The 24,652-nt window shown below is 34.4% G+C and overlaps 1 protein-coding gene across 4 annotated transcripts in view; it reads left to right on the top strand.

Moving 5' to 3' along the window:
* The window catches only part of alpha-Est2 (alpha-Esterase-2), a 120,005-nt gene extending 97,154 nt beyond the window's left edge, over positions 1-22,851 (top strand). For 3 of the 4 annotated variants that reach the window (XM_073964470.1, XM_073964471.1, XM_073964472.1), the window contains exons 2-5: positions 15,742-15,848; positions 15,917-16,235; positions 16,297-16,447; positions 21,554-22,851. In XM_073964470.1, coding sequence (XP_073820571.1) covers positions 15,802-15,848; positions 15,917-16,235; positions 16,297-16,447; positions 21,554-22,752 — 1,716 coding nt within the window. In that variant the 5' untranslated portion in view covers positions 15,742-15,801 and the 3' untranslated portion in view covers positions 22,753-22,851. Of the gene's footprint in view, positions 1-5,936; positions 6,137-15,741; positions 15,849-15,916; positions 16,236-16,296; positions 16,448-21,553 lie in introns of all 4 variants that reach the window. The other variant, XM_073964473.1, reaches the window with a different exon arrangement.
* The last annotated feature ends 1,801 nt before the right edge of the window (positions 22,852-24,652 follow it).

Below are 24,652 nucleotides of genomic sequence, written 5' to 3'. Positions count from 1 at the left end.
CCCAAAATGGACTATGTCAGTCAATTTTTCAGGTACATATTCCGCAAAAGTTCAAAACTTTTGCGCATTAATTCACATCAAGTTAATTTGGAAAACATAATAATTTATTCGGAAGGTTCACAGTCTTTGAGATAAATGCCCCAAAAGTTTCGATATTTTTGTCGACAAGATCATTCGTCCAAATTGTCAAAATCTAGAAACCCCTTAAATACCTAGTTTTTGTGTAAAAATATAGATGACATATGAAAGTCTCTGAGGCTTAGGGTATATCTCTGTCGTCAGAGCTAACTTTTTTACTTGTTTTACTTACAATTGGTAAGGTATAAAAAATAATTCAAAATTCTTAAACATGTTTTATCTTGAGTGAAGAAAAAAACTAAAAATTTCCTACAAATCGTTAGTTTTCATCACGAGCAAATTGAGCTTATTCAGATGGGAAAATCTGTAAGTTTAGGCATCAATTGGATTTAGTAAAGACAATGATTTTATTGCACCCCAGATATGACATTGAACTTTTGAATTTAATTAAATTGGACAAGTTTTCAATTTAGCCAAGAATTTCCAAGAAGAAACAACATTTGGGGCTAGCATAAAGTTACACTTAAATTCAACTGAAATTGGATTGGAAGCAATACACACACATACAACGCAACCTCATAGAAGAGGAAGAAACTGGATTTTCTTTGGGTTTCCGTAGGGCAAATGTTTGTTCCATAGAATTTAAAATTGTTCCTTCAAACAAACATTTCTTGATTTACATATTTTCTTCTTCTTGTTGTTATTTCTTCATGTTTCTCTGCGTATGTAAATGTGTGTGTGTCTATTCAGATTGGTGTGTGCGTACGTTTGTATGCAAGCTCGGCTTCCTGTTGGTGCATACAATCAACTTTATCAACATTGTGGCACGTAACGTATAAGCAAATTTGCCAAATAAACTAAACTTGAAAGAAACTTGTGTTTGCACTTGAACTTTTATTACTTGATGTGCAATTTCGGCATGTCTCTAAAGAGTTTATGGTCAAATATTAAGAAATGTATTTTTGTTGTTGCTGCTGTTTTTTTTTTTCTCTGCTCTCAAAGTAACATAGCACAATTTTTTACTTTGTGTTTTGACGTTGCAAATTTAATATTGATTGAACAACACTTGAACACTACACACATGGGAACTGAATTAACAAAGAGGCTATAGTGCAGGTTAATTGAATGAAATCTCCGGAGAAATAAGTGGGAATTTCTGAAATGAAATGTTTTTTTTTGCATTTTTATTTAAAAACATTTCGATAATTTTATTACTAACACTTGGTTTCAGCAATTTATTATTTATCCGCTCAGTTGTGTTAGAATAAGTTGGGTTTTAGTAAGTTAAGTGGTTTAGTTTTTAGCAGTATCGTTGTGATATTTACTTCATAAGAGTACTATACAGCCCTTTTCATATTGTAATGTTTGAAGTAAAAAATATATACTATTTGAGAGCTTTGGGAGCCACCGTGGTGCAATGGTATGCACGCCCGCCTTGCACGCAGAAGGTCGGGGGTTCGATTCCCCGGCCAGGCAACATCAAACATTTTTCAACGGTGGCAAAATACCCCTCAGTAATGTTGGCGACATTTCCTGAGTATTTCAGCCTTGAAAAACTTCTCCATAAGTGGTGTCTTAAGACAACGCCGTTTGGACTCGGCGATAAACAGTAGGTCCCATACCATTGAGCTAAATATGAATCGGGCTTGCACTCATTGATATGAGAGAAGTCTCCCTTGTCCCGTATGGGATGTTGTGGAACAATGTTTTTTTTTTTTTTTTTTTTTTTTGAGAGCAATACTTTTCAATGTTCCGTAATAAAATATTGTTACTATAGAATTGTAATGCCTTTTAAGTTTTTTTTTCTAATAAAACTCCGTTACATATTCTCCTCATTTTAACCTTGAATAATTGAATTCCAGACAAGAAACTGTCACATGTTTTTACGTTATATTTTTTAGATAACTCGATTGTTTTAACAAAACTGATAAAAAACTGGATCGAATCAACACAAGACCTGCAACATTTTATGAAAAAGTTTACTGGGCAATTTCTTTCTAATCGGCAATTAATGTCCATGACAAATTTTTTAGTTTACCCAAAATGTTTGGAAATATTGCAAATGATCATTAACACATTGTTTTTAAAAACTTCAGTCTTAGCCACAACAATTTTACAAACAGCAATAAACATTTCATAGAGAAGCAATAAGTTTTTCTTCTTAATCTATTGATTTACCAATGATGTTCTTGGGGACATTTTAAATTGTAAAGAAACATTTTTGTATTCACAATATTCTCTCTATGTTCTCGAAAAAAACTACATTCAAAGATGCAACAAAGATTTTCGTTTAAAACTACAAAAAAAGAAAATATTTTATTTTAAAACTTAACAACTTTGTTCATTCCTTTTCAATGTTTTTCATGTCTCCCCAAAAAACCAAACACTTGGCAACCAAATAAAAGTTCTGTTTACTTTTAAGTTGAAACTTTTCATTAAAACTCTTTTCAAATATTTTGTGTTGTTGTTTTTTTTTTCGTTTTCTTTTTTGTTCAGTTTTCTTTTGTGGGTTACAAAATGCAATAGGATAAGAGAGATGTACGTAATAGTATGTATGCATGTGTATGGGTTTGTGGCTAACATGAAAAAGGACTTTAAACCAAGAAAAAGTCCAGTTTATTCATACAAGCTTAGCAAACCATGGCATTATTACAAGGGTAAAATGTTTAACCTCCATCTGTGTATGAGAGGAGCTCGTTAAGTTTATTGAACAGCTGCAACATGTGTGACAAGTGTGTGTCCTTGTATGAGTGGAAAAACGTATTAGAGTGAAGATTGATAGATTTGAAAGAATATATCAACTGATACATACATACACATGTATGTACATACATAGTTGTCAAGTGTTTGAACAGTGGCTGGGTAGAAGTGTTGTGGCAAGTATGATTGAAAATATATTTCAAATGCATTTCAAATATTTCTATAAAAGTTTTTGAATAGATGATTACAAAGATACTCTCGCCAGCAATTTCATATTTCCAAAAATATTTAGGTAGCTTTCATTGAATAGCCAATTCCACTTCCACCTCTGTAACCTGAAAAGTCTTAAGCCTGGGGCTAACCAATCACCCTACAAAATAAGGAAAATGCATCTAAAAATCGTTTAGTTACGGGCTGAACTTTTTATACCCTCCAACATAAAACATTCAGAACAAAACTCAATATTTAGTTTTCTTTCCTATCCACAATTTTAGATGCAGATATTTTATGACCACGGATAACCCAAACTCCTAATTTAGATCAAAAATGTAAATAATTTTTTTTTTCAATGGGGCGGCGCACAGTTCTTCAAATTCGTTTTTTCCTGTTCAAAATTCTGTAACTTTTGAACGGATAGAGATATTTTCTTAATTCATAACACAATCAACAAAATCTGCAATGTTATCTCATTTTCCGAAATGCTTTTTCTTTTATAGGATCGTTATGTTTTAATGTAGAAGCTTGAAATTTTGCAAGAGCATGCATTTTAGTCTTATGTATTAGATTCAATCAAAAAAAAACTAAATTTGACTTTTTTGGAGATTCGACTTCATGCAATTATGGTGACGATATACTTTATAGGGTAGCAAGTGTGTAACAAACAGAAGAACAAACTTATTATATCCTCCATACTATGGTGGGGTTGTAAAACATATAATGTATTAAAAACCATCACACTAAAATTTCTACCTGAAATTTCGGGTATACTTAGATACGAGTATAAAGTGCTGTTTACGCCTTGGCGGATGTCTTATGCTGATAATATAGGCTTGCTGGAAGTGCAGTGGAAAGAGGACATGTGACACACCAGTTATACTGGGTCAATATGCACAGCATATAAACTAGCATTAAGTGGTTTTAAATTCTCATATAATAAAATGATTACGGGCCATAAACTTTAACTCATATACCCTCATCCCTTAGGTTAATGAGGTTTTGATACGATGAACATTTGCTTTCGTCGGAATGGTCTTAGATCCCAAGTATGTTTGGACGAAATCAATTTCAATTTCGGATGGGGTCCGTCTGCCTATCCGGCTGGCTGGAGCGCATGATAAATCTCGAACGGATCAAACCATTGGATCCACATTTGCTTATTGTAATATCTAATCTAAACTTATATCAAGTTTAAAGATGGACCATATCGATTCACTTTTTTTCTCTACAATTTCTCTCAAACTTAAATAAGCTCGACGCTATACTATATCGGGCAACTACTTTTGCTACCTCCCTCGCATAGGTTTACAATTTTGTCTTATGTGCAGAAAAAAGTACTTTTTTAGGTTTTATTGCAATTTTCATCGAAGGTAGTCCATTTGATTCGGATTACAAAGATATAATTTTTGCGGGCGCATTAAAATCTCTTCTCGAATTGTTCTAAGTTTTATTTTGACAACATTTATTCCCTGCCTCCAATACGGCGATACAAGTTTTTTCAGTGGCAAATCCATACTTACTGAGAAAATGAGCCGAAAGCTTTAAAACCCCGCAATGGTACCATATGTAGTGTATGGAGCGCACGAACGGATAAACCTATTCGGTCTAAAATTTGGCAGTTATAATATTTTCCATGATGGGCCTATCGGTCCACTTTTTTTGGTACCTCCCCCACATAGTTTAAAACTTTTGGCTAAAATGGTGCTAACTATCGAAAGCAATAACCGATTTGGTCCAAACTTTGCAAATCGTTATATTTCTACGAGACATACATCAGGTTAGACTATATATGCCAACTCCTTCAGGTACCCCCCACACAAAATTTCGTAAAGTGCTCTTTAGGACCTCCTCTCGAATCGTTTTGATTGTTCATGCAACAGGTTGCACTCAAGGCCCCTATTACAATGGTAAAACCTTCTTAGTGGCAAGTCCATACTTCTTGAGAAAATTACTTTAAGGCTCTCGAACCGAATACTGCGTTGGTCCGCACTTTGAATATAGTAATATTTCTTCGAAGATTAGATGAAATTCGAAGATGGTGCTTATAGTTCCACTCCTTTCGGTACCTCCAACACAAAAGTTCGAAAATATTAGCTAATATGGTACGCGCGATATCTCTAAACGGTGCAACGAATTTGGACCAAACTTTGGATGTCGAAGTATTTTGTCCAAACTTAGTTTATGTTCAAAAGTGGGCCCTATCGGGCAAATGGTCCAAACCCTCTACATTATATGGTGACCAGCTGAGATGTCTGATGGGCGCGCTATTTATCTATCTACCGAAATAGGATCCAGTTCCAAACTGAACTATGTGGGTCCATTCCTTTAGGTACCTCCCCCGCAAACTTTTGAGCTTTAATTCAAATCCATAGTTTTGTCAGCAAGTTCATACGTCCAATATTCTGAAAACTCCTGAAATACATATTTTTTGGGAAAAAAGTGTTTTAATCCACACAGGCTGAGGGTATATCTCTGTCGGCAAAGCCGACTGATAATTTCGTACTTGTTATCATTAAAAATGCATAACATTAATCAATTTCATACATACATATGTTCAAATAAAGTAAATCTAAGGTCAAATCTCCTTAAAAGTTTCAATTCATTTAAAAAAAAATATTGTTGCCACTGTTCTCTATTTGTCAACTCTGTTGAAACGCACCCACCTGTAAATCCAATGTACTTTAATTTAACAACCCCACACAAATAAAGCGAGACAATCTCTCCCCCCTTTATAGAATACATGCGTGGATGTGTGTGTGTGTGTGTTTGTGTATTATTTCCACCAAGATACAAATATCCAAAAAGCTTTTGTCAACTCATGCATGTTTACGTTTCAAAACTTAAAACTTAACCTGAAAATTTTTCAAATTAAAAAATACGAGAGAGAGAAGAAGGATAACATCTGAAATGGAAAAAGTTTAAATGAAGTGTTGAATACTCAGGTTAATACGTGTGTTCATAAAATGTAAATAAGGGGAAACAAAAACAACCCACATGTCATTTATGCTAAATAAAGTATGGTTTTCTGTGTATGTTTGTGTGCATGTGGGGGTTTATGCATAAATTGTGCAAACAACACACATTTTACCATGGGGACAGGAAACAGGAAGGATACATCGAGAGGTGTTAATAATCATGCCAGGTATGCATATTTTCCTATTACCATTTTTATGCGAATGAATATCCATCAACGAATTTAATTGACACATTTACGCAACAATACATTCAATTATCGGATTTGTTTTTCACTTGTCACAGCCCAATAATGCATTTTGCCTTCCCCCCACCAAAAATTACATTGCACCATCATCATCAGCATAGATGGATGTGTGAACGGACGGATCGATATATTAATAAAAATGTTGATGACCATATATGTATGTATATATAAATGTGTGTCGAATGTTTGTGTATGTTGGTGTGTGACTTTGTATTATAAATAAAGTAAATATAATTTAAATATTTGCCGAACATGCGAAATATACCAAACAAAATAAAATTGTTGCGAATTACATTACAAGGACATTGGCGATAAAAACCGTTGCCTTAGTTTGGTATTCACAAAATTGAAAAACACATCAATTATGGCCAATTGAATAAAATGACCGAAAAATTATTATAAAATTTAGAAAAATATAAAAAAAGCATTTGCATTTTATGGTAAAAATGTTTTAGGTAATTACCAAATTATGTATGGTGATGATGATGCGGTACAAAATATCTACTATACATTCATGGTTGAGGCGGATATTATCAGAAAAATTAACATAAAGAAATAAATGAAAGACGAATGCCTAAAATAAGTTTGAAAAGGTAGTTACAAAGGTTTTCAATTATTCCACTCCTTTATATGGTTGACACGCAAATTTCAAATCCCAAAATCGGGAGGTACCATTATATAGGGGGGCTATACCGACCCTCCATACTATGGTGGATGGCACAAACAAATTGGCAAGTCTTATATTTTTCACGAAACGCCACATAACTTATGATGAACATATTTCCCCTAAATTTGTGCTGAATGATTGGCTCTTCGGTTCTTTTATGACAGCCAGTCCTTTGACATATACTTATTTATATAAATATGTTCCCCCAACAAACCCGAAGAGTTTGGGGAAACATCTTTTGGGGCCACCTCCGTCTTGCACTCAGAATGGTCTGCAGTTCAATCCATGACCAGAACATTAATGTTTTCGGCGGTAGCAAATCCTCTCAGCGTAATGTTGGCTTTCATTTCCTCAGTGTTTCAGCCATGAGGTGTCCTAAGACATGTCTATCGCACTCGGTGAAAAAAAGAAGGCCCCATATCATTGAGCCAATATGAATTGGCGTGCACTCAGTGATATAAGAGAAATGTCGCTTGTCTACCCGACACCGTTCCATTCATTCAACAATAAGAATTAAAGTTTTCGAAAATGAAAGTGCTTTTTTATTGATATTGTGTAAACCTAATAAAATTTTTGTATAAAAATGAAGCAAAATATTGATACATAGAAGGAACTGTGCAAAGAGGAAAACAATCTCTACGAACTTCAAATTGAGAGGAAAGGCCGCATTGGTGACTCCGGTTGCAAATCCGTTGCTGGTGCCAATATAGTCCATGGAATGCGATACATGATTCTTCTGAAACAGATATTCCTTGGGAGGATGACAATGCAGCATTAAGGAAAGTTAACGTAACATCAAAGGGAAATGTAGCTCAACAGGTATTGCAAGAAGCTTTGTTATAAACTGAAAGCTGTCGCCCCACAAAGCGGCAACTGCACCGCACCAGATTTTTGCTGAGGCTATATAAATTTCAATCCCATGTCAGTCAGAAATCCAAAAGGTTATATACAATGAAGATGGTCCAGTGAAGGAGTAAATTTTAAATACGATTTATCTGGATAAGTGGAGCATGCACTATGACAAGCGTGAAAACCGACAAAAAGAGCGGCGCCAAAGCCCCCCCACACAAAAATCCATAAGTTGCCAGCACCGTGTGTTGTATTGTGTCCTTCACGTTGTCATGGTCTATTAGCTCAATTGGTTGCATAAATTTTCAAACATCGATTATCAATTCACAGCAGCCTTCACCAATGGTGATTAAGGAAACAGGAAGCTGAAGAGACTTCTCTTCCACCTCTCCCGTGACTTACATCACTTCACTGAGAGGAGTGAAATTCCTTTTGTAAAGTTTAAGCAGATCCCAAATATCTGTAACGCAAGCTGGAACTCTCTTGTCATTCTAGCTCTACTTGCGTTCATTTGGATACCTGTAGGCCTATTCTGTAACATAGAGCGCCTTAACTATCTTTAAATGGAAGGTGCTTACACCTGGGAAATTTTTGCGGATTCTGGAACTACAATGTTCATAGATGAGAAAAATCAAAAAGCAAAAAAAATCGATGGAGTAATTTTTAAGTAAATCGCGGTCAAAGTTCAAATTTTTATGGTCGCAAGTCCTATTTAAATGGGACTTAAGAAAATATTGCAGCAGCGAAAATTCTCGCAGAGAACTTTATGAAATTTTCGTAAGTTTTACTATTTTTGAAATATAGGAGTTCGAAATGGGACAATGCTCTGACTGTATCCCCTCCTTATAAAACAGTGTCATGTACGGTGCGCCTTAACTAACCTTCAATGAAAACCGCTTACACCTGGGTAATTTTTGCGGATTCTGAAACAGCCATGTTCATAGATGAGAAAAATCCAAAACAAGAAAAATTTGCTGGTGGGATTTCTAAATAAACCACGACACGAGGTTTTTTCTCGTATCACCATTGATCGAGCATTTTATCTAATCTTAAATAAAAACTCACCAAAAATCATAAAACGCCGTTTTTCTCTATATTTACCATTATAAAACCAAACAACTTTCAATTACGAAAAATCTGGAGGTACCTTCATATTGATTATATACCAAAACATGAATCTATATATTAATTTCTTCGTGGAACTTTTCAAGCCACTGAGAATACGTAATACGAGGGTTGTACGATAACTATCTGGCCTAACAATGAAAACACGAATAGTTAACATCAAATACAGTATTATTGTTTTCTTAAGAAGTCTCCATCATGATTTATATACTTACTTATGCACTGAAAGCAATTGATGAAGCACATTTTCCACTCGAAACAAATTTTTTTGAACTATTTTACAGCATCTTCTGGCGACGAAAATCGTTGATCACAACTTGATGTGCTGGAAAAATAATGAAGTCAAGCCTGTGGGCAACATTGGGACATTGTGGTTATAAAAATTAACAAAGTTTGTTTCTTAAGAATTTGTATTATCGTTTTACTTTTTATTATTCATGATGTGGAAAAGCATAAACAAATGAATATGTTTAATTCTAGAGGAAATAGAATGGAAAATTGGTCTTTAGTCTTAGTTCACAAATTAGCCAGTTTTGACGTATATGGTGGTGTTCACATAATTTGAAATGCTCATATTGACATTTTTCAGAGTAGGAGCGTTTGAAAAATATTTTCTATTGTCTGTGCATACTCTAAACCTGATAATATAGGCCCTCATCCAATACATAAAATTATGATCATCAATATTTGAACAGATATTCGTTTGATATCTCACAAATTCCTAATATGTAATATGTATATTCACTAAAAAATGTGTCAATTTCCTCTTAATTCAAGTCCAATCTTCGAATAATCTATGTATATAAAATTGAAATTTGTTTGTCTGTTTGTTTGTTTGTTTGTGCCTTATAGACTCGAAAACCGCTGAACAGATCTTACTGAAATGTTAAGGGTACATTGCTTCATGGCCTGGAATGAAAATAGGCTATATCATTTTTTGAAATTTCGCGTTGATCTGGAGATATAGCATCAAAACCGGAGGTACCTCCAAAAAATTTAGATTTTGTATGCAAATATCTTTAGAACTATTACAGATACAATCTCCAAATTTTGTATGTGTGACGGAATTTGGTGTAGAAATAAATTTACTAAATTTTATTCAAATCGGTTCAGATTTGGATATAGCTCCCACATACATATATTTTCGGCCGATTTCCTTATTTTATGTACCAAACATGCTATTTATGTCCAATTTCAATGAAATTTGGAATGTGTGGCGGAATTTGTTTTAGAAATAAATGTGCCAAATTATATCGAGTTTGGTTCAGATTTGGATATAGCTCCCATCTACATATATTTTCGGCCGATTTCCTTATTTTATGCACCAAACATGCTATATATGTCCAATTGCGCTAAAATGTAGAATGTGATATGGATATTGGCCTAGAAATATATGTGCAAATTTATTTTGAAATCGGTTCAGATTTGGTTATAGCTCCTATATATATTTTTTGCCGATTTCAAACACACTATATATGTCCGAATTCACTGAAATTTAGAATGTGTTACAGAACTTGGTCTGGAAATAAATGTGCCAAATTATATCGAAATCGGTTCAGATTTGGATATAGCTGCCATATATATTTTCGGTAGATTTTCCGCATTTGATGCACCAAACACGCTATATATGTCCAATTTCGCTGAAATTTGGAATAGACATAAATGTGCCAAATTATATCGAGATCGGTTCAGATTTGAATATAGCTCCCATATATATTATCGGCCGATTTCCTGTATTTTATGTACCAAACACGCTATTATGTCTAATTTCGTTGAAATTTGGAATATGTGACGGATATTGGCCTAGAAATAATTGTGCCAAAATATTTCGAAATCGGTTCAGATTTAGATATAGCTCCCGTGTATATTTTCGGCCGATTTCATGTATTTGATTTGATATATACGTCCCATTTCAATGAAATTTGTATCATTATTGACATATCTATATCAATATCGGAGTACAAATTATCAATAACAGAAGCAGTTATCCTAAGAGTAATTTAAGATGTCCCAATAGGCTGAATAAATTACAAGTATCCTTAAACTTAAGGTACTCAATTTTAGTGTTGTTCCTAATTTAATTATCTTCTTTAAAGGAGAGAGTGGACTCAGGAGTGTTAGAGTATATAAAATTTGTAAATGTGAGCTACGTAGTACTCATTCATTTATTTTTCACTTAGTCGGGGTAGCAAAGCGCACCGAATGTCCCAATGGCCTTTTGTATTTCATTGAAAACCACTAACCAGCATTTTCGACTTTCATTAATGTAAACCCTTTATTACCACAATGGCCCAATGTTGCCCACAGGCAACTTCGAAATTTCAAAAAAAAATATAACTACTAATTGGAACTGTAAATTGTGTTTGTTTTTTTTTTTATTAGAACAACATCATAGTAAGATTTTTCAAAAAATGTTGGCTGCAATTATTTAGTTCGTTTGACAGTTAACAGCATTTTATAAAATCACTAAAATATTTCATGTCCAAATTTTTACTCGACTACTTATACAAGCATAACTTCGACAATCTAGCTATTTATTTAAAAGTAATTTCCATTTTTTTAATTCTTCTGCAATCAACCTACTAACACCCACTTAGTGTATATAAATATCTCAAACAAAATTGCCCACAGGCAACATCGGGCTCTATTCGACGAAACAACTTATCGCTTTTCACTTTGCACTTATAAGAAGTAGATATTTTGAAAAGTGATAAGTTTTTTGTCCCACAAAATTACTTTTCAGTTTCTCTTTGTACTTAGCAAAGTGGTTGTGCTCTCTTGCTTAATTTTTCCCACCATCTTGATAAATCTCTCCGTTCTCTTGCAAAGTGGGTGTGCTATTTTTCCAAAGAGCATTTTATCATCTTTGCATTATTTTCTACTTGGCAATGATAAATGAGACATGTAAAAATGAGACGCGAGAACAAAAATGAAAAGAAACTGATGTTATTAAAAGTGAGTAATGAACAAAAAAACAAAATGAAAATAAAATAAAAATAAAATAAACATAAATAAACATAAAATGAAAATAAAATAAAATGAAATAAAAATAAAAATGAACATAAAAATAAAATAAAAATAAACTAAAAATAAAATATTTTTGCGGGTTAAGGATTGTTTGGCTGCAGGCTTTTTAAATAAAAATCTGATGTTCTGATTTAAATTTCTTTATTTTCCAATATTTCGATTGGAACCTCCAATCATCTTCAGGGAATTGAAAGAGAGTTGTGGTAAGTTTGCTGCCAAGTACTTTCTTCAACTGAAGAACATCAGATTTTTTATTTAAAAAGCCTGCAGGCTTTCACCGCAGGGTGAAAGTTCAGAAAAGTGTGATTCGCAGGGTGGAGGTTCTGATGGTGATTGTTCTGAGGGTGGAAGTTGGGAGAGAAAAGTTCAGATGGGATGAATCCTTATAATATCTTCTCATTACCGTTGTAACGACGGGATTTCTCCCCGTAGGCTAGAATAGCTCGCCGGGGTCCAGCGGTTCGTACAGAAATTTATTTCGAATTTGTGTGAGAGAGAAAGAGCAGTATGTTTCGTTGTTCTCTGAATTGAATTTTATTCAATGACTAAAGGATTTTATATATAATAAGTTCACTGATTGATTGTACATCTATGAATATAAATTGTTACATGGAGTTTAATGGTCCGCCGTCCACAAGTTATTAAATGGGCTCACTGGATTTCGGGATCCGAGACCTGGATAAGTACTCGTGGTAGTAGAATGGGAAAGCCGGGGGGTTGATTTAGCAGAGACCTGGATAAGTACTCTTGGTGGTGGAATGGGAAAGCCGGGGGTTGATTTAGCAGAGACCTGGATAAGTACTCTACGGTTCTCCGGGGATTCTGGGTTGGCTCTTTCGAGTACCTAATGGGATGTCGCTACTAATAGGAGGAGGAGCGAAACTCAAACACTACTACACGCATATATAAGTCAGGTTAAGGATTGCGGGAGACCTTAATAAGTACTCACGCGCTACTGGGTTATGGGTTGCAAGAGACCTTAATAAGTACTCAAGCACTACTTGGATGACATGCAAGGTTAGAGATTGCGAGAGACCTTAATAAGTACTCAAGCACTACGGGGTTATGGGTTGCGAGAGACCTTAATAAGTACTCAGGCACTACTGGGTTATGGGTTCCAAGAGACCTTAATAAGTACTCAAGCACTACGGGGTTATGGGTTGCAAGAGACCTTAATAAGTACTCAAGCGCTACGGGGTTATGGGTTGCAAGAGACCTTAATAAGTACTCAAGCACTACGGGGTTATGGGTTGCGAGAGACCTTGATAAGTACTCCGGCACTACGGGGTTATGGGTTGCAAGAGACCTTAATAAGTACTCAAGCACTACGGGGTTATGGGTTGCGAGAGACCTTAATAAGTACTCAAGCACTACGGGGTTATGGGTTGCGAGAGACCTTAATAAGTACTCAGGCACTACGGGGTTATGGGTTGCAAGAGAGCTTAATAAGTACTCAAGCACTACTGGGTTGTGGGTTGCGAGAGACCTTAATAAGTACTCAAGCACTACGGTGTTATGGGTTGCGAGAGACCTTAATAAGTACTCAGGCACTACGGGGTTATGGGTTGCAAGAGACCTTGATAAGTACTCAAGCACTACTTCGAGGATAATCACAGGACGGGAAGGACTTACCAAGGATGTCCGAGGATTCTTCAAGGAAGTATAAGGGATATTCAAGGATGTTGGCAGGATACTCACGGATGTCGGCAGGATACTCAAGGATGTCGGGAGGATATTCAGGGATGTCGACAGGATACTTAAGGATGTCGGCAGGACACTCAAGGATGTTGGCAGGACACTCAAGGATGTTGGCAGGATAATCAAGGATGTCGGCAGGACACTCAAGGATGCCCAAGGGTTTTCCTGGAAACTCTATTACTTACCGAGGTCGATGTTGCTGCTTCGCTGGCCTGTTGCTGACTGTCCACGTTCTAAGTTAGGTCGCCCTTTTATAGTGGGAGCCAGGCACGTGTTCTGTGGTGGATTAACTGAACCTTGTTTACCACTCCACCAAATGTTTGTAATGGAGCAACGGGAACTTGTTTACCAAATTTGAACATCCCAACAACACAGCCAGTGATCATCACCATATGGTAGTGATGTCTGCTGCCTCGTTGTTTTTGGGCGATAACGGCGGATCTCTCTCTCTCTCTCTATATCTGTTATGTGGCCTCAGAACACAAAATTCGCTCACATAGGTTAAGATTAAGTTGATTTATTTAGTATATACCAAAGAAAAACAATTCAATGGGACAACTTCGGTGGGTGTGGGCAAAAATGAACCCAGGTGATTTTTGGTCGTCACACCGTGTTTTCAATATTTCCGAACAAAATCTCCCTTCGTTACGTTTTAAAAACTTTTCTTATTTTAACAATGTACATTGGCAAAGGGAACGTTTACCCCGGAAATTTTAGGCAAACTTATCAAAATTTGGTCCACCAAAAAAATGCAAATTTTTCTGTGGAACAAAAGAGCACAATTGTTTGCAAAATCTTAGCAAAATTCATTTTCAATTAGCAGAGGAGGACGTTTTTGGAACAGAAATAAAAAGGAGAGAAACATTTTTTGAAAACTTAGCAAACTCAACTTATCATTAGCAACTTACCACTTATCAAAAATAAGGGTTCTGTGGAAAGGAACAATTTGCTAAGTGCAAAAATAATAGTTGATAAGTTGTTTCGTGGAATAGGGCCCAGTTGTTCATGGAATATCAAATGTTTGTTGGTGGAAGAAATGCCTAAGGATTCCTCTATCTCACGGTATATACTATGGCGACCAAATGGCCGATTTTGGTCAAACCTCACGACCTTCGTTTTTGGCGAGTGTCGGCCACGAGTGAATTCATTAAAACAGATTTACATGTACTATAGGATGACCCTTTTTCGACATACAAAGACTTAATTTGATCGATGTACTCTTGCCGTGATTATCCACGTCGAAAGTTGTGAAAAATAATCGGACAAAAATGTTCAGAAATAAATTCAATTATTTTTCAAAAATTTGTTTCCATGTTGCTTTAACCAACAGATCACATGGTCGTAAGTCAAACTGTCCTGAATATGTTTAGGCTAAAAACTGTCAAACTTTTCAAAAAAATCAAATGGCAAAAAGCGGTGTTGCCTAGGCCAGCAAGATTTCATGCAGCCCATGTACCAACAGTCACTACCGTAGACTAACCCTTAAAAAACTTCCAATCAGAGAATTTGCAGTACGAACTTTCAGACATTTCAGTAAGATAATGTGGCTAAATCATGAAAATACCGAAAATCGGTAGCGTTCAACACGTGGACATATACTGGACCTATATACTCTATACGTACACTAAAATATAATTTACAATTCCTTTTCTATCGTTAGAATATTCATATTTCCAATAGTTTCTACCCTATTAATATTGATATTTATTATTCTTAATGCCGACATCCTAAAGTCATAACACCACATACTATTTTTCTCGGTTCATTCAAGTCGACTCAAATAACTTCCTGAAAATAATAAACGCTTTCTACATTACCAGCCTTAATTATAGTATTGATGTAATATTGATGATTCAATTATAATTCTATTTTTAAATTTCAGGTCAATTTGTAAACAATTTTTATTGCACACAGTGTTCCTAAATATACAACAATTGGCAATTAAATATTATATTCAACAAATTCTAAAAATCATTGAAGTTTATGTTGAAAAATAATGTAACTTCAAACTTAATCTGCTATTGTAGTACTGTGCCATATCTCGTTTTATTATCATAAAATTTATTTGCGAATTGTTTTTATGCCATCAGATAATCTAAGCCCCTTGCTATTTCCATTGTTTAATAAACAGAAGTAATTTCCAATATTATTATTGTTTTAGTCCCCGAATGTGTGTCGCTGTGAACGTACGAAATAGTATTTAATTGAATTCATATAAAAAATGGAAGTTAATGTTGCTTTGAGAACAAAAATTAAATGTGGTGGCAGGTGGGAAAATCTAAAAATATATTGTGCAGTAGTTTAATATGGAATTTTTTATTAATAACATTTTACAGATTCATTACAAACAAAATCCGCCAATTCCAATCGGACACACGTGAAACATGTACAGCAAACACAGTCTATGGGACTGTCAAAGGTCTCAAACGTTTAAATGTTTACAAAGAACTTGGCTATTATTATAGTTTTGAGGGTATACCATATGCCAAACCACCATTAAATGAATTAAGATTTCGTGCTCCCCAACCACCGGAACCCTGGCAGGATATACTCGATTGTACTAAAAACAAATCGAAACCTATTCAATATAATTTTGTGGCAAAATGGATTGAAGGCTCTGAAGATTGTTTGTATATAAATGTTTATTGCAAAAAGGTAAGAAATTGTTTGATAATTTAATTAACTTAAGAACAAATATATGGAAAATTAATTTTAGCTCGAAAGCCCAAAACCATTACCGGTTATGGTATGGATTTATGGAGGAGGCTATCAAGTTGGAGAGGCTTCAAGAGATCTATACTCACCTGACTATTTTATGCAGAAAGATGTTATTGTTGTTACCTTCAACTATAGATTAGGAGTCTTGGGTAAGTGCAATAATTTCCACAACTCTTATCATTTGTAGCATTTTTTTGTCTCACAATATACACAAACAACGACAATTATAGATCATTAATAGCACTGTGCAATACATTTAATATTATCACATCAATCATTATGAACTGGTTTTTTGCCCAAGTCTTGGCTACTAATCAGTTTGAAATAATTATCCCAATTATCTCAAAACAGAGAAATAGGGCCCCTTCTCCCTTCTGGAATGTTTGTGGAACTATTATTATATATTATCTCAGAAAATTAGTAGCTTTGTTGTCTGGATAACAAATGTGGAAAAAATTGAAATATATTTAAAAAAATCAGAAAAGTATTTAAGACCAGTAGTGCGATTCTCTAACTCATTTTTTGAGTTACTGACAAAAATCGGTAAAATTAAAACGCAAAATTATGAATGAAAAGTTCAAATAAAAGTTGATAACATTCTTGCTATCGGTAAAACTTTACGACTGCTTTTTATTCGTCGCTAACTTACCGAAAAACATCGGTAATTACCGAAATAAGCATTTTAAATAATAACTCAAAAAATGAGTTAGAGAATCGCACTACAGGGGCTCAATTCTTATTCGCCGGGATGAAATCATGATATTGGTAGCGATCAGTAAAATTCTGCAACACTGTCAGTTCGTTTTGAAAAACATTACTCTCTGTAATAGGGGGTAATAAATGAAGTTGAGCCAATGGGGGAATACTCCAATCAAACTATATATGGGAACTATATTTAATTCGGAAACGTTTTAAGTTAAATTTTGTTATCTTATCTTTAGTCACAATTCTGTCACACATTGCAATTTTAATCAAAATTGGAGATACCTACAGCGTGTGACCGGTGCGTCAAATATATTAAATCGGGCGAAAATATATGGGTCTTATATCCAAATCAGAACCTTTTTCAATATAACTTGGCAAAATTATTTCAAGAGCAAATTTTGTCACACATTTCAAATTTCATCAAAATCGGACAGAATTGCGTGTTTGATGCACCAAAATCAGGCGATCTTGATGCCCCAAATACCTCAAATCCAGCGAAAATATATATGGGAACCATATTCAAATCTGAACCGATTTCAGTATAATTTTGGAAATTTATTTCTAGACCAAATTCCGGAACAAGTTTAAAATTTCATTAATATCGTACAGAATTGGCGCGTGCGTTTAACCAAATACCTCAAATCGGGTGAAAATATATAGGAGCTATATCCGAATCATAACCGATTTCAATACAATTTGGCAGACATATGTATTTCTAGACCAAATTCGATCATACGTTTCAAATTTTATCGAAATCGGACATAATTTACGTGTATGGTGCACCAAATACCTCAAATCGGGCGAAAATATATATGGGAACTGTATCCAAATCAATCGGGTATGTTCTGAGACACACTTCACCTCTCACTTCACGCTTTAAGCATTTTGTCCACCCCACTTACTCCTATCTTTTGCGAATTTCTTGGGACTAAGATTCATTAGGGTATTTAAAAAGAATAGTACACCCTAGTCTGTCCATAAAATACTCGAAAAATCAGCGTAAATGGGGTGAACAAAATGCTTAAGGCGTGAAGTGAGAGGTGAAGTGTGTCTCAGAACATACCCGAATACCCGATTTTTTCCAAAATAAAAACCGTTCGTCCTTTGGCCAAAAAATATTTTCCCTCATTTTTGTTTGAATCGGACAATAAATGCGATTTGTACTTTGATTACAAAAATACATGGACGGACGGACGAACATACATAAATCGACTTAGAAAGTGATTCTATGTATAACCCTAAAAGGAACTATGGGTCTAACTCGCTTCCTTTTGCATTTTACATACAACCACACAAAGACATAATACCCCTTACCATAGTGTGTTGTAGGGTATAAAAATCATATTTATGGAAAATTGGAATTGATTATAGCTTTTTGCGATATCTTTGATGATTGTCCTCGTCGCTCTAAGTATGATATTAATATAATTTTACAAAAATTCATAGTCATTTTCAAAACTCCATTTGAATAGAGAAACATTTTGCCAGTTCAGATAACAAGATTTCTTATATATTGGCACGATACAAATTTTCGAACTCACCATATATTAAGTTCCACTCAGGGACGTACGCCCGTACGAGTTCAGTATTATGGGAATGGAAATATATAAAAAAAATCTATTGAATGAAATGTATGAAGGGTCGGTCCTTCGTGGACTATATATTGAAAGCCAATTACAAATTTGTTTTACTGCCATCGCCAAAATTTTGTTATTCTGTTTTAGACAAGTTTGCTGCTAAACAGTATGAGAAAATAATGAAGACAAATGAATTTTTGTGCGTCACTGATTTTTACTTATCATTACCGAAGTATAATTGCAACCTCAGACTTTACATTACGAGATTATATACACTAGGATTGTATCGTATAGATTTCATCAAAATAATGACGTAAGACTTCACATATGTTTGGACGATATTCGTTTCAGCCAAGATGGAAGTACCTACCACCATCCGTCCGTATGTATCTCTGTTTGTCTGGCAGGTTGGAACTCATAATAACTCTCGGTCCAAGTTATGGATCTCGTAATGTTTTGTCCAAATTAAATTTAAGTCATATCGGTACATCCGCCATAAAGGTTCAAAAATGTTCACTAAAATGGTCGAAGGGACTAACCGATTCGGTCTAAAATCGAACCTAATATGGTTCGCAAGATTACTTCCAAAAGTACATCAAGGTCCAAGAGAATATGTTTGGACAACATCATCAGGTCTCTTATACAAGTCTAACATAACTGCAGTTTAAAGACTGTTTCGATGATTTTTTGGACATTTTGTAGTCTTGTACAACTAAGAAAATTAAGAAAACAAATTATAACGCTTCTTTTGTAGCATAATATTAAAAGTAAAAATAATCCTGGTATCAGAATCTATCTCTTTAGGTAAATAACACTGTGCAACATTTTTATGGTAATCTTGTGCAAATAATTTGAAGTGAGGATTTTTTGAAAGTACAGACCCAAAGTACAAAAGCCCTAGTTCCGTTTTGTTGAGTCAGAAACAGCTTGGATTTTATGGCCCCATCTAAACATTGTTAAATATCGACTTTTTAAGCAACTCGGGGCTATATCTCTGATACCAATGCAAATCTTCTTCCGAATCTTGCAGCAAATTTGTAGATAAGGGCCAAAATAAAATGTTTGGAGAAATGAAAAAAAAAAAATAAATTTTATAATATATCTAAAAATTCCATAATTTGTATACATTTCGCACCATATCTCAAAAACTGTTAAATTTTTCTTAATGTTTTCATTTGGAAACATATCAAGGACAACGACGATATTCTTAAAAATTAGGCTAAGATCATCGAAATAGTGAAAATCTGCTATAGCAAAGACAACGGCAATTCTTTGTGGTTGTAAAATTCTGCGATAAACCATAACGTGGACCTGTATGATTAAAAACTTCAATATACTTCAATAAATTTTACATGGCGACATTACCGAACGTGGCCCGATATTGATTTTGATTTTCTTGGTCCAAAATGATCGTATTGTTGTGTTGTTTAAGCTCTTTAGACCTAAGTGTTTGTAAATAAAAATTCCTTTTTATTTCATTTGTCCCGACGTTTCGTCAATATTTGTTGACATCTTCAGGGGATACGTCTATTTTATTAAAAACATCAAATTAAAATCTAATCTTCATGAAATTATAATTTACTTACAATGAATAAAGTATATTTTACATGAAGGTTTTTGTCAAGAAGCACATTTAATAACAAACACAACTTAAAATTAGAATCACAGATCGATTATACTATATTGCAACGCGGTAACTAATGCTAATGTTATTTGTATCTTCTTTAACGTTCATTGTCCTCTCTATTTTTTGTTGAATTCTCAAGCTTTCTATTGTGTATCTATTCCTTTCTTTGTTTTCCTTATCTAATATTTTGACATTTTCAAAGTTCGCCTTGTGTCCAGTTTTCAATATGTGTTGAGCCAGTGCTGTTTTCTGTGTTCCTGTTTCTATATCAGTTTTATGTTCCCCCATTCTCGTTTGTAAAGTCCGCTTTGTTGTGCCTATGTACACAAGATCACAGTCTATTTTCAATTCTAAATATCATACTCTGTAAATATTTAAAATTTTATCCTTAGTCCCAATTTACATTAAACTATTTTTCTTGGGGCAATTTTTCTCGTTCTCTTTTAAACTTGCCTCTTGCGTTCATACAGACAATTCTGTTTTCAAAGCAATGAAAATAATGTCAAAAACGAAAAATATAAAAGGAATTGCCTGAAAATTGCCGGTACGAGCAATTTTTTTCCACTTCCATACCCCTTACGTGTCTCTCCTACAAACTGAGACTTGCCGCAAGTAAACTCGCCTAATGTAAATTGGGACTAAATATTATGAATTCTTCCTATTGAATTTATATACTTTGTACCATTATTTCATATAAAATATAGAATAGAATATAGAATAGAATATGTGCCAAAATTTCCAGTCCATCGGACAAAAATTTACCGAGATATGAGCTTTCGAAGGGAAACATTTATTGTGTTTTGTATGTAGCATAGAAACTAAAAACGTCTTTTCCTCGAAGTGGCACTTTATATGTTTTTGTGGGACTATTGTACACATAAATCATGTGCTTAACCGAGAGAGTCTTTAAAAAAAACTGCTGACGGAGTCAGAAAAAATATCAATTTTGTACAGATTATTAGGTTCGTAATGATTCCCACAAAAATATATGCTGATCGGTTTATTCTTCTTTAAACTACAGTGGGTACCGCAAACTGCTTTAGTAAAAACAGTGCTTTATAAGCGGGCATTTGAATGTAAGATTTTTCAAAAAAAAAAAAAAAATAGAAGGTAACTTAAGGTTTAATAGATTTTTATAAAAAAATGCACGAAAATGGCTTTTCTCATGCATATAAGTGTCCATAACCCCTTAAAATAGCTTTACGTAACGCTACACAACATTTGAATTTTTCATCATTTTTGGTCAAGTTGTGCCCCCCCCCGAAATGAAATCCTGCGTACGTCCCTGGTTCTACTTATTAATTATTTTATCAAATAACATTCTAACTTTTCTTTCCTCTTTACAGGTTTCCTTTGTTTAGATGACCCCGAATTAAACGTACCCGGTAATGCTGGCTTAAAGGATCAAGTTATGGCCCTTAAATGGGTCAAACAAAATATTCATAACTTTAATGGCGATCCAAACAACATTACCGTTTTTGGAGAGAGTGCAGGTGGTGGTTCAACTCACTTTATGATGATGACGCCCCAAACAAAGGGTCTCTTTCACAAGGCCATCATACAGTCAGGTTCTATTTTGTGCCCATGGTCATATACCGATCGTCATGATTGGGGTTACAGATTTGCCTGTTACATTGGCTATAAGGGAGAAAATAATGATAAAGACGTTTATGAATTTTTATCCCAAACAAGTGCCAAGAAATTGGCATTTAAAGATTTAGATATAATGACCAAGGAGGATATAATGCAAAATATGCTAGTTCTTATACGTCCAGTTATTGAGCCTTATCGTACCGAGGCATGCATTATTGACAAGCCGTTAAAGGAATTCTTAACCACTGGTTGGGGAAATGAAATACCCCTGATGATTGGTGGTAATTCTTTTGAAGGTTTAATACATTTTGCCACAGTTCAGAAATATCCATATTTAATTAACGATTTAAGCGATTTTGAAAATTTATTACCCGATGATGTGAAATCATCACCAAACTACAGCAAAGAAACCAAAGAGAAAGCTTTGCTCTTAAAGGAAGTATATTTTGGAGGCAACCAACCAAATTTTGAAGAAAATTTCTTTCAATTTTTAAATCTATTGGGTCATCGATCTTTCTGGCATGGCATTTTGAGAACAATTAGGGGGCGTAAAAAATACGCCACCAATGTACCAACTTACTGTTATTATTTTGATGTCGATTCTGAATCATTTAATCAATTTCGTTATGTAACATGCGGACCCTCTATCCGCGGTACTTCACATGCCGATGATCTGTCGTATTTGTTCTATGGAGCGATAGCAGAGAAAATTGATACCAGCAGCAAAGAATTTAAATGTATTGAACGTATGATTGGTATGTGGTATAATTTTGCTCTGACATCGAATCCCAACTGCAAGGAGATTGAGAATGTTAAATGGGAACCTTTGAAGAGTGCTGAACCAACTATTAAATGTTTGGCTATTAGCGATGATTTAGAGTTTAAGGACTTGCCTGTGTACAAAAAAGTTGCTGTTTGGGATCAGTTTTATAAAGAGGATGAACTAATCTGAAATGAGTGTTTTGGAGTTCAAACCATAAGATCAATACAAGTAAATAATTACATGCTAGCCCTTAGCGAAATTGTAAAATAAATTATTTAAGAAACTGCATACAAATGTTTTCTATTTATTTATTTTTTTGTCGTATATATAAATTTGCAAAAAAATAATTATCAATACGCACAAATTGGAAATGTTATTGAAAACATTATTTAAAATAATAGTTTCGAAGGAAAGGCCCTATTCCACAAAGGAAAGAGAAAGAAAGAGATTTATAATGGTCTTTCCAAAGCATTAAAACATTTAATCTTTGCAGTTTCTATGTAGGTATTCATTGAAATCTTTAGAGATATAAGATTCCTTTCTATATTATGGTGTATAGTGCATATGTTTATATCAATTTCAATATAATTTAGCCGAATTCCTGCACACATTCAAAATTCCATCGACATTGGCCATACTTAGTGTGTTTGGTGTAGAAAATACGTGCAATTGGCCGAAAATATATGGGAGCTATATAAATATAAGAACTACTTAGACAATATTTTGCAAACAGCTAACCAGGGCCCTATTCCACGAAACAACTTATCAACTTTTCATTTTGCACTCAGCAATATTTTTGATAATTCGCAAATTTTTGCGATCCACAGAACCCTTATTTTTGATAAGTTTCTAGTGATAAGTTGAGTTTGCTAAATTTCCAAAAAAATTTGCTCTTTTTTGATTTCTCTTCCACAAACGTTCCCTTCCGCTTAGTGAAAAGTTGTAACTGCAAAGCGTATTTTGCTAAGATTTTGCAAAAAAATGTGCTCTTTCGTTCCACAGAAAACTTTACATTTTGGTTTTGCAGACCAAATATTGCCTAAAATTTGTGGGATAAACGTTCTCTTTGCTAATGTACATTGTTAAACATGTAAAGGTTTTAAAACGTTTAGAAGGGAGATTTTGTTCGGAAATAGGGTAAACACGGTAATGACAAGAAATTATAAGGATCGACTTACTTTTTTCTGAACTTTCACCCTTCAAACCAAAGGGGAAATAAGCGTGGATTTTTATAGTAACCAAAAATGACAATAGGCGTGGATTTTTTAAAGATTTTAGGAGTTACCGAAAAGGACAATGGGCATGGATTTTTAAAGATTTTTAATGACAACCAAAGAGGACAATAGGCGTTTTTTTTAAAAATTTAGGAGTTACCAAAAAGGACAGTGGGCATGGATTTTTTAAAGATTTCTAAGGACAACCAAAGAGGACAATAGGCGTGTTTGTTTAAAGATTTTTAGGAAATACCAAAAAGGACAATAGGCATGGATTTTTTTAAAAATTTTTAGGAAATACCAAAAAGGACAATAGGCATGGATTTTTTTAAAGATTTTAAGGACAACTAAAGAGTACAATAGGCGTGTTTTTTTAAGATTTTTAGGAGTTACCAAAAAGGACAAGAGGCGTGGATTTTTATACCATCAGCTTTTAGGCTAAGGAGGGTATATACACTTTGATACGATGAAAATGTGCATCAGCGAAATAATGGTTTTAGACCCCAAGTATGTTTGGACGAAATGTGTTTCAGACAATTTGGAGTCGATCTAGCCATGTCCGTCCGTCTGTCTGTCTGTCCTGCTGGCTGGAGCACACGATAACTCTCGAACGGAAAAACCGATTCGGTTCAAATTTTGGATTTAGTAATATTTTGCCCAAACTTAGTTTAAGTTCGAAGATGAGCTACATTGGTCCACTCCTTCCTGTACCTGCCGCACAAAAGTTCGAAAATGTTCGGAAAGTTTGTGCGCACGATAACTCTTGAAGGGAGTTACCGATTTGGTCCATACTTTGTCTAGCGTAAACTTTCTACCAGAGTAATATGAAGTTTCAATATGGTCTCAATAGGTCCTCTCGTTCGGGTACCTCCCAC

Source organism: Musca autumnalis, unplaced genomic scaffold (assembly GCF_047663935.1).
Source record: "Musca autumnalis isolate F117 unplaced genomic scaffold, ASM4766393v1 scaffold_1, whole genome shotgun sequence".
NCBI classification, from domain to species: Eukaryota; Metazoa; Arthropoda; class Insecta; order Diptera; family Muscidae; genus Musca; species Musca autumnalis.
The sequence above is the reverse complement of the archived record's forward strand: the minus strand, read 5'-3'. Positions and strand labels throughout refer to the sequence as shown.